Source organism: Orbicella faveolata, unplaced genomic scaffold, assembly GCF_042242905.1.
Source record: "Orbicella faveolata isolate gen_17 unplaced genomic scaffold, um_ofav_v1 contig_48, whole genome shotgun sequence".
In the NCBI taxonomy this organism is placed as follows: Eukaryota; Metazoa; Cnidaria; class Anthozoa; order Scleractinia; family Merulinidae; genus Orbicella; species Orbicella faveolata.
The window spans coordinates 6,784,683-6,794,631 of NW_028301578.1; the positions used below are offsets into that span (position 1 = coordinate 6,784,683).

Genomic DNA, 9,949 nt, shown 5'->3' on the forward strand with positions numbered 1-9,949 from the left:
AGCCGCTTCAGCCAATTTACCCCCATGGCTTATTAAGGTTCTGGGTCGTTGGTCCTCTGACTGTTTTGAAAGGTACATAAAAACCCCACCCTCTGTTCTGGCACAGGTCCCCCAACAGCTAGTTAGCCTGTTATAAGTTGGCCAGCCTGTTATTCCAAGTGACACAAATGCCTTTTGTTTTGGGAGGTTTTTTATACATCACCAGCAGCTCTGATAAAATGTACTCTTCAGCTCAATCCCCCCCCCCCCCCCCCCCTCCTTTCGGACCCATCTCGCAAATATATATTTCTGACATAGTGTAAACTTCCTCAATCCTCGCAAAATAAAAGGCATCATAAATTGTTTTTAAATGAAATGAAGATTATTATACTGGATATTGTTATTCTTGGACTAATTAGATTTTTCCAGTGGCTCGTCAATGGGGGGAATGCTTTGCATTTTGTGGGGATGAAGTGCTCCTCTCGTCACACTCTTGCCACCATAGACTCGATTTTCGGAGGCCAACTCCCTCCAATTTTACTCCCTGGAGTTAGGTTAGTGGAGGCCCACTCCCTCCAGTCAGAGAGGAGGTCCACTCCCTCCTCTCTACCCAGGAATGTTTACAGTGGCCCTGAGTGCAGGCCTACTCCCTTCTCTCCATCCACTGTCTACATCTCCTTGGGCTGTAGGTTTTGTTTTCTTGACACTCCAGGGGTTCATAGGGCTAAAATATTAACTGAGCACTCTGTCACCCACTTCCCCATTTTCAGCCACACAAAGTTGTTGTTGTCCTTATTTTAAGAGAAGCAAGGGGGGGGGGGGGGTTGATTAATTGTCATAACTGGAGACTTTCACAAGTTACGCGTTTTTCCTCAAAATTGCAAGGGTTTCAAACTGCCCGGTTTGAATAGGGTTATGATATAAGAATTTATTGGCAGGTTAAATAAACCGATTTCATTAAAAATCGTTTTCTTAAAAGGAAATATATTGTTTGATTTTAATGTTATAGAAGGTGTATTTTTTTTTACTTTTTATATAAAAGTTTATTTGATAAAACATAAATACTAAAATAAATATGATGCTTATATAGCTTGAGACTTTCACAAGTTACGCGTATATCCTCAAAGTTGCGAGGATTTCAAAGTGCCCTTGTTTAAATGGTTTAAGATATTTGAATCTATTTGCAGATTACAAACATCGATTTTATAATCGTTTTCCTAATACTGTAATTTTTGGCAATGAAACTTATCTCATTCCACTTCCCCTTAAATTAAAGATAAATAAATGTAAAGTTTCTGACTCAATTCAGCCTTGCTTGAATTATCTATGGGATATACCCACAGTTGCTATGGTAAATTTAAGGTAAAATTTTAATTAAAAATTACTAATTGCAATCATGCCAAACATAGGAGTTGCCTTCCGATTGCTCTTCCTTTTTATATTTATTTTGCTGTCCACCGAATAAGTTCAAATTAACATGATTCTTAGATCTTAAATCAAACTATAAGATAAAAAAAATGTATTAAAACTAATTTGTGACATAAAATCTGCCTGATCGTGTTCTTTACTTCTTGTCTCACCTCTTTGATCTTCCAAAAATAAAGAATTGGGTTTAAAGACGAGTTTCAACAAACAAGAGTTGTTGTAAATGCCCAAATTGCATGAAGAAATGGGGAGGATCCGTTTTTTGTAACTATCGCTAAAACTATACTGTACGGCAGATAACATACTACTAAGGTCAACAGGATGCACACTGCAGTAGATACGGTCTTTCGGTACTGTTGCATGTTCTGTGCCGTTTCTCCATTTGGTTGTTCTTGGTGAACCTGATCTTGTATTGCAGCTTGATGATGTCGAAGAGAGAAGACGATTTTCGAATAACAACAGAGCGAGACCAAAAGGCATAGTGAATTTAAAGTATAACCGTACATTTTTAAAATAGCGAAATTCTTAATCATAATCAGAGTAAAGGCAGCGCTGGCAATCCAGAAGGAGAGAACTAAAGCTCGAACTCGCTTTAAAGTTACGACGTGCCTATATCTCAATCCCAACAACAGAGCGAGGAGTCTGTCCACACTTATTGCACTCATTGTTAGCATGGACACTGCAGTTAGAATTGTAAAAGTGAGGGCAGCAATGTTTGCGGAGAACACACAAAGATCAATCAAGTTATCTTCTGCTATTCCAATCAACGTAAAATAGACAGCGAGGACTGGTTGGGAAATAATTCCAACCAAAAGATCGGTGACTGCGAGGCAGCTGCACAGTAGTTTTGATGGCGGATGGAGGGAGGATTCCTTGTGCAACGCAACTAGGATTACAGTGTTTCCCAGGATAGCGGTGATGGAGAGAAAATAGTTAAATGCAGCAAAGAAAAGCAGATGCTTTCCAGATAAATGGACAGAGCGAAGCAAAACCTGAATGGTTTTGTTAGGATTCTCCATTGCCAGTAGAACTCCGTGCCCTCTGAGAATCAAAAGTCATCTACACCTTTGACTAAATATATTAGCTAATTGTAATTAATAGTAAAGTAAAGAAAAGTGAGACTCGCCCTAGATTGACGCATGCCAAAAAAGAAACCATTCAAGTTAATGATGAGCCCCGATGGTTTAAGGATGTAATAGACAGCTTCCTTTACTGCGTGGGGTAAAGTGTTCCCACGCACCAAGTTTTTACAGCTACCACTACGATGAAAGAAAACTGGATATATATATATGGAGAAGCCTACTTCGGACGGAATTGTGTTTAAACCAGAAACTAAGCTTTGAACGTCTACAAAAGCTATCTATACAAGAGGCGAAGCATGAAGTAAGAGAAGGTTAATTCAAAATGTAATTACATTTTACTCGTCTTAAGCTAACATTAAGTCTGGGAAATAAATTCGTTCAAAAGTGGTTTTATTGATTCTCTAATTTGAAGTCTGCTAAGTGGTCATTTTTAATTGATATATCATGACAGCTTCTCAGTCGCTTATTACAAGTAAGAAATAATAAAATAAAGATATTTTGCCCAGGGAAGTAATATTTACGGTTACAGCCACGATTAATTGATATCGTAAATGATTGTTTTTTAAATAGAAGCGTGACTCCGATTCTTACAAAAAAAAAAGAAAAAAAAAAAAAAAAGCCATTCGCTGTCTGTTTTGATTAAGCTCTAAACAGTTCAGTTATTTTCAAATGCTTAGTTGGGGATATTCTTTTATTAACAGACAAAGCAATAAATTTTGACCAGGCCAAATTAAGGGGAAAAAACCGAGACACTACTTGGTAAAACAGCCACATGAAAACAGTCAAGAAATGGTTGGACATTGTAAATTAACTGAAAACGCGCGTTCATTTAGGAAAAAAAAATTTTGACGAGTTCAACTTTGTCAGTTTTCTTTGTTCGATTGATGGCACAAGAAATAATGCATTATATCATGCTTGATATCTTCAAGGATCATTTAACAGCGCAATCTTTTTTTATACGAACATTATTTTTTTTTCGGCCGTGGATGAATATTCTTAGATTATAGCGTATGAAATTTCTATTTTTGAATGTATCTGGGTGTCTGGATTGTGCAAAAGTAATTTTAGAGCCAGCCTACAGGTATTAAAGCCTGAGATGACGCACATGACTTCTTGTAGAATTGTTGTTAGCATCGAACATACGGCTGGTGCTTTTTTTGTTGTTTTTTGAATAGTTTCACCGTTTAGAGAAAGGAAGAATTTTATAGGTATATATTAGTTAAAAACATATCATTGTATTGTATAAAATTTGTAAATGCAATAAATTTAAAAATTGATTCTTAAAATATTCTTAAAATTTCGCAATAACGAGTCTCAATATTCGTATAAGACATATTCTTGTAAAAAAGAGCGTAACTGTTTTAATTTGTTTTACTATCAAAGGAACTCTACACTCTTGGGATCATTTCGAAATAGACGGATTCGGCTAACGTTTTTAATTCCTTTTTCCCACACAGTTCAGATTTTGTGTATGTTCAAAGCTTAGTTTCTGGTTTAAAACTACAACACAATTACGTCCAGGGGTGGAAATTTAATTAGCAAGGTCATTTAAGTAGGCTTTTCCATGTATATATGGTGGTTCATTTGGGAGGTTACAATTGTGTAATTTGTCACACGCAACTGATTGCATGTGAATATGTAGAAAAAGAACAATAGGCCACGTTCGATATATCAATATTCTAACGTGACTCCGAGGCTTTCAGGTTAAAATTTCTAATTTCTTAAGCTTCTTTTGTCTCTCAATTCCCAAAAGAGACTTGGATACAAGCAAAACAACACCAAATAAAGAAGTTTGTCCTGAGGGCCTCGGAGCCATCTTGGAATATTGACATATCCACCGTGGCCTATTGTAACCTTCCATTGCATTATTCTACTTTTTGAGAGTTTTTTTTTTTTTTTTTTTAATATATATATAAATGTTTTTAAGTGGCTATGGGATTAAGATATACTGATACCAAAGCTTCGTTGTACTTCAATGTTTTGGTCATTTAAAACAAAACAAAAGGAAATTTGTAAAACTTGGTTGTCAAGATATAGTTGCCATGGAAACATCAAGATGTTAATTAGACCAATGATACGTTCTATCGATGTTTCCCAGGTGAAGTTTAGGAAAAGCCGTCAAATTTGGAGTTCATTGTTTAATTCTTTTACAGTTACCTGCGAGCCTGCGAAGTTGGTGAGGACCTTAAAGGCTTCCTACCTTCCAGTCTTAACAGGGGTAAGATATTGGTAAGAAACAACTTTTTTCAAAAAAAGTTGTTACATGACGGTATAGACTGATCGATCGAAGTGTTCTTTTATCTTAACAATGGCAAAATTATTGTTACGCTAGTCTTAATCGCATATTAGTCGTCATTTGGCTGAGAAAATTTCTCTCGCCTGTACCATAAACATAATTTTCACATTTAAATTATTTGGAATATGAAAAAGGACTCGTAACGTAAGTGTCTCTCCACATTCGAAATAGCACTAAATATTAATAAAAAAGGTCAAAACACATCTCAATCGCAACCACAAAACACGTACCTGGAGATAAAATATGTCGCTTTTACTACTTCTAAATCGGATAGACTACATTTAAATCAGATTAAAGCTTTGGTTTGGGTAAAAAATTGTTTTGCATTTCTCAAGGATGATTTTTCTTTAAGAGATGTACGCATCTCTTTCCTTGTCAATTCTGGATTCTCTTAAGTAGCCGGTTAAATAGAAACATTACAATAACCTGAGACTTACTAGGAAACTTTCGGGTTTCTTCAGTATCCCAACTTTGAATAAGTGTACATTTTTCTGTTCTTCTATTTATTATATGCTTTAGTAAAACTGTAAATGTAAAATAAATAAACAAAGGTGTTGTTGTTAAAGACTTTCTGTCGACCGACATGTATTGCGCGCGTCCCGGCACCCGGGGTTTCGTGGTCCACAAAACCTACAAGTTGTTGTTGTCGATGGTTTCGCTCTCCAATCCTTTATAATCCAAAGCATCCGTCTGGATTATTCGACATTTATTGCCTTTAACGACAAGATTCATCATCGCCCTTAACATTGAGAAGAGCATTTAGTAGAAAATTGTTTGTTTGTGACATATTCGAGAAGCTGAACAACGGTCGGTACGATGTACTTTGCGAAGAACCTCGGTGGAAGGATTAGACCACACAGACTCTTCAAGAGAATTATCTGAGAAAATATGTCCAGAATCGGTGGAGGAACAGTTACGATGTACTCGGGTACAAGAAATCAAAATTGCTCCCATCTGCTGTAGTGAGGCTAGTGACAGTGAATTGATTTTATTTTTTTTCGTATTTCAGCCCTCTGAAAAGACTATCGCATCGCCTGTCACATCGCCTGTCCAGTTTTAGCTTAACTATGGTAAGAATTCTTGAAATTATATTGATGAAACTAGATTCTTTCTCCGCTGTGTTTTCTTGCAAAATGAGCAAACTGAAAACTTTTTACTATCCGTACGTGACCGGTTATCGATAAAAAACACTATAAGGATTCTAAAGCGCGGAATGAAATCGCCAAAGAAAAAAAGAAATTGTATTTATTACTCTTATTCTGCATCACGTCTAAGGCAGTACTCTAAGCGAAGAAAAAAGCTGTACAATCTGTATATATACGCTTGTGAAAGCAAATAAAAAAGCAAATTTATTTTATGGAGTTGTTTCAGTTCTCGGCATAGCACAAAGTGGGAGCGGGAACTTTGTAGCTGACATTTGCCACCCCTCGACGCGAGGTCAGAATTTCGAAATACGAAAGTTCTAAGCTAAAAGGCATCAAAAGCGAACATATTACATCTGTTTTTACCAGTATATTAAATTTGAGGTCGCCAAAATGCCCAAAATCCTTTCGATTTCTCTAGCGCTTTCTTCAGCGACAGAATCAAAACGAAAACAAACGCTCGCAAAGCATTCGGTCGATAGAGAGTTTTTAAAAGGTCACTTCATTTGACAAGCAAAGAATCTGCCTGATGGTGTTCTTTACTTGTTGTTTGATATGCGTCATCCTCCAGCAATAAAGGATCGGGTTTAAAGACGCATTTAAATAAACGAGAGTTGCAGTTAATCCCCAAATGATATCAAGAAGCGGAGACGATCCATGAGTAGTAAAGATAACTAGGACTATACTGTAGGGCAGAAAACAAGCTAGTAATGCCATAAGTACCCATATCGCAGTAGTCACTGTCTTTCTGTATCTTGCTATGTTCAAGGGGGCCTCTCCACTCTCCGGTTGTCCTTGGTGTTGGTGAATTTGAGTATGGTGGTGGCGAAGTGTGAAGAAAATCTTCGAATACGAAAATGTTAAGACAGAAATGCAAAGTAAGATTATTGTGTAATGATAACTTTTTGCAATAGTGAGGTTCCAAAACGAGATCAATGCAAAAGTTATGCTGGGTATCCAATAGAAGATAACAATTGCTCTAACCCGCCTCGAAGTTACTACTTGTCTGTACCTCAACCCCAAAATCAGAGCGAGTAGTCTATCAACACTAATCGCAGACAGTGTTAGCAAAGAAACTGCAGATAATATTGTAAAACTGATTGTCGAAAGGGCTGCGAAATAAAAACAAAGATCAGTCAATCGGTGTTCCGTTGTTAGGAAAGCGAGGTGTAAAGCAGAGCTTGGCTCTGAAATAAGGCCGACCAGAAGATCAGTGATTGCAAGGCAGCGGTACAAGAGTTTTGATGGTGGACGTAGAGATGTCTCTTTGTATAACGCAACTAAGATCAAAGTATTTCCTAGAAATGCGGTAACGGAGAAGAGGCTGTTTAAAGCAGACAGAAAAATCCAATGTTGTCCTGATGAACGATCTGTACAAAACAGGGCTTGAATGGTCTTGCTGTAGTCTTCCTTGTCGGTAGAGTTTTCCATTGCAAACTGCGTTCTGTTTTTTTGTTTTTTTTGAAGCAGCTGTCTTAAGAAGGCATCCGATACTCAAATCTAGGATTTAAGTCGAAAAGATGCTGTAAACTTTAAGAAACAGTACCTTCGGTTTAACTCTCAGACACTACAAAAGCTGACTGATAGTCAATTTCTGTAGAATCGTCGTTCCTTTGTGATGAACGTAATACTGATCTAATCGCTCTATATCTGTTAAAGGAAGCTTAAAACCATGGCGTAATATTATTTTAGTTAATGTCAGTTTTGGATGTTTGACACACTTGTTATTGATGTTTAATTGTTTGACCACAGTTTGATGTATATATTCATTTGGATTTACATATTCATGCTTAATTAAGTCAAACGAGCTAAACATCTGTCAGTGAGGCGATTTTCCTTATGGCGAGTCCTCTGTAGACCCTGAATTTCAATCTGCCAACTTTGCTGCATGAAAGTTTTCTACTTGAAGTCAATGACAACGTTGTTAAGATTCGATATTTCGGATTTGTCTGTTAGATTCAGATCAGAACTAGTTGAAATCGATTTAGTTTTTTTCGATGGTAGTAAACTGAAGTGAACGCCGGTGAAACTTGCAGTTGCATAAAGTTATCTTCGTTTAAGTTTTGCTGAATTCTGTCTTCGCCGCTACTATTTGGCATCACACGATAACACCGTTAGACTCGCAGGCTGAGCACAACTGAAATAATTTGTGCTCTCCTTAGTGCTCCGGGACGCCGTTAACACAACTGACCTCCACACCTACCTGGCAAGTTTAGCTAAGTTTAACAGTTGTTAATGTCGAGGCTCCTACACTATGCAACAAACGATTGAATTTTGAAGGCCTAGTCTTTTGAGAGATAAAGAAGAAATTATTTTTAGACAAGGTGATACAGTATATGATGATATAAACTTGCAAAAAGTTGCCTATTATCTTAGGACTCACAAAATTATAGTGATGCTAAATTCGAGGCATATCAGTTATTATTTAGCTGACAGTATTTTTCCTCCTTGTACCGTAAACAAGGTTTTTCGTATTTAAGGCGCTTAGAATTTGAAAACGGAGATCGTCTTTCTCTAGTTCGCACCTTAAAATTAAAGATTAATTCAGGAAAAGGGAAACACCAATGCTAGGCAATTGCAAAAACAAGTTACTTCAACACAGAGTATTTATTTTTAATACTACTGGCCATTCAAATATTTAACAGGCTGAGCAAAATATCGTTATTTGGCGTTAGCGATCGGATCAATTATTTGCGATCAATAATCTGCGAGACAGTGACAACCATTCGATCACCAAGTTTGTTTTCATATGTAAATCACTCTCTGACAGCTAAGGGAAGCAATCTTCCGTTTCTCACACAAGAGCGTGGTTAAAACGTTGCGTGAGCGGAATAATTTTGCAGCAAAACAAGCAGACCATTATTTGTAGGCAGTTATTTGCAAGTCAGGTGGTGGATCCTTGGCTAATAAGAAGGAAGAAAAAAACCACCATCGAATGATAATAAGTTTTGTTTGCACTCTTTGAAGGAAAATGTTATATGTTCCTGATCGTCTTAAAATTAAAGCTTTTCGTTGCTGCATAAAAAAAAAGTGAACAACGACGTAAAGAAGTGAAATAACGAGACTTTCATAGTTCTAAACAAAGAAACTAACTGCAAAGTAAGTAATTTGTTTTGTGTTTTATTTAAACCTATTCTGCCTAAGAGTGTGACGTGATCGTGGTGTTTCATTACATCTCGTTTCGCTTCTCTCACCTTTCAACAAACATAGGCACGCAAGGCGTGCAAGAGTTATTTTTTTTGTGAACTATAAGTTTCGGAGATAGCAGCATTCATGGAACTGTTTACAGTAATGATTTGGTTGATTTGACAAGTTTTTTGGTTGCGATGTACAGCGAGAAAGAAACTGGGAGTTTATGATGTACATACAATGTTACATCGGTAATGGTAAGATAACTAAATAGTAAGCCATAAAATGTTTGACTGAAGAAACTACAGTAATCTGACAAGTCTCCAGATTAATGTAGATACCATCTTATTTTCTAATAGGCAATTTTATTCGTTCTTTGATACGACCCACACTGTGATTGGTCGGACACTCGCACATGCATTACTCCCTCACTCACCGATCACGTAGCCCTTCTCCCCGGCGGGGGGACTCCCTTATATGGGCTATATAGGTCTGTGCGGCCCCGAAGGGTATGGTTTTTCAGCCGTTTTGGTCATAAATAGGGTATCGATTTTAGCTGATTTTGGCCATCTTGGCCATAAATAGGGTATGGTTTTTGCACTCTAGCCTTGATATGGGTATGCTTTAAGAAGAAGCCCTTTTTTCATCATTATCGAAAAGAAAATCAACAAAAGCCTTTCACAAATTTATATGCCTACGGTAATTTAACATTGGTTTGAACTAGGGAGCTAATTATAACGCAGGTCTGAAACATGGTTTTGATTTGATGGTCAGGTCGTAAATAGGGTTTCGAATTTTTGGTCAGGTCATAAATAGGGTAAGGAATATCGCAGATTTTGGTCATAAATAGGGTGAGGGTTTTGGAAAGCGGGCTACACACCCCCGACCAATTTTTC

The 9,949-nt window shown here is 37.1% G+C and overlaps 1 protein-coding gene and 1 pseudogene across 1 annotated transcript; both read right to left on the minus strand.

Annotated features, from left to right (window-relative positions):
- Window positions 1-946: 946 nt before the first annotated feature.
- LOC149096212 (melanocyte-stimulating hormone receptor-like) lies at window positions 947-2,475 on the minus strand (annotated as a pseudogene).
- Window positions 2,476-6,381: 3,906 nt separating this feature from the next.
- On the minus strand, window positions 6,382-7,783 carry LOC149096213 (adenosine receptor A3-like). Its single transcript, XM_089281391.1, has one exon. The coding sequence runs from the start codon at window positions 7,353-7,355 to the stop codon at window positions 6,414-6,416; it is 942 nt and encodes a 313-aa protein (XP_089137517.1). The 5' UTR covers window positions 7,356-7,783; the 3' UTR covers window positions 6,382-6,413.
- Between the last annotated feature and the right edge of the window lie 2,166 nt (window positions 7,784-9,949).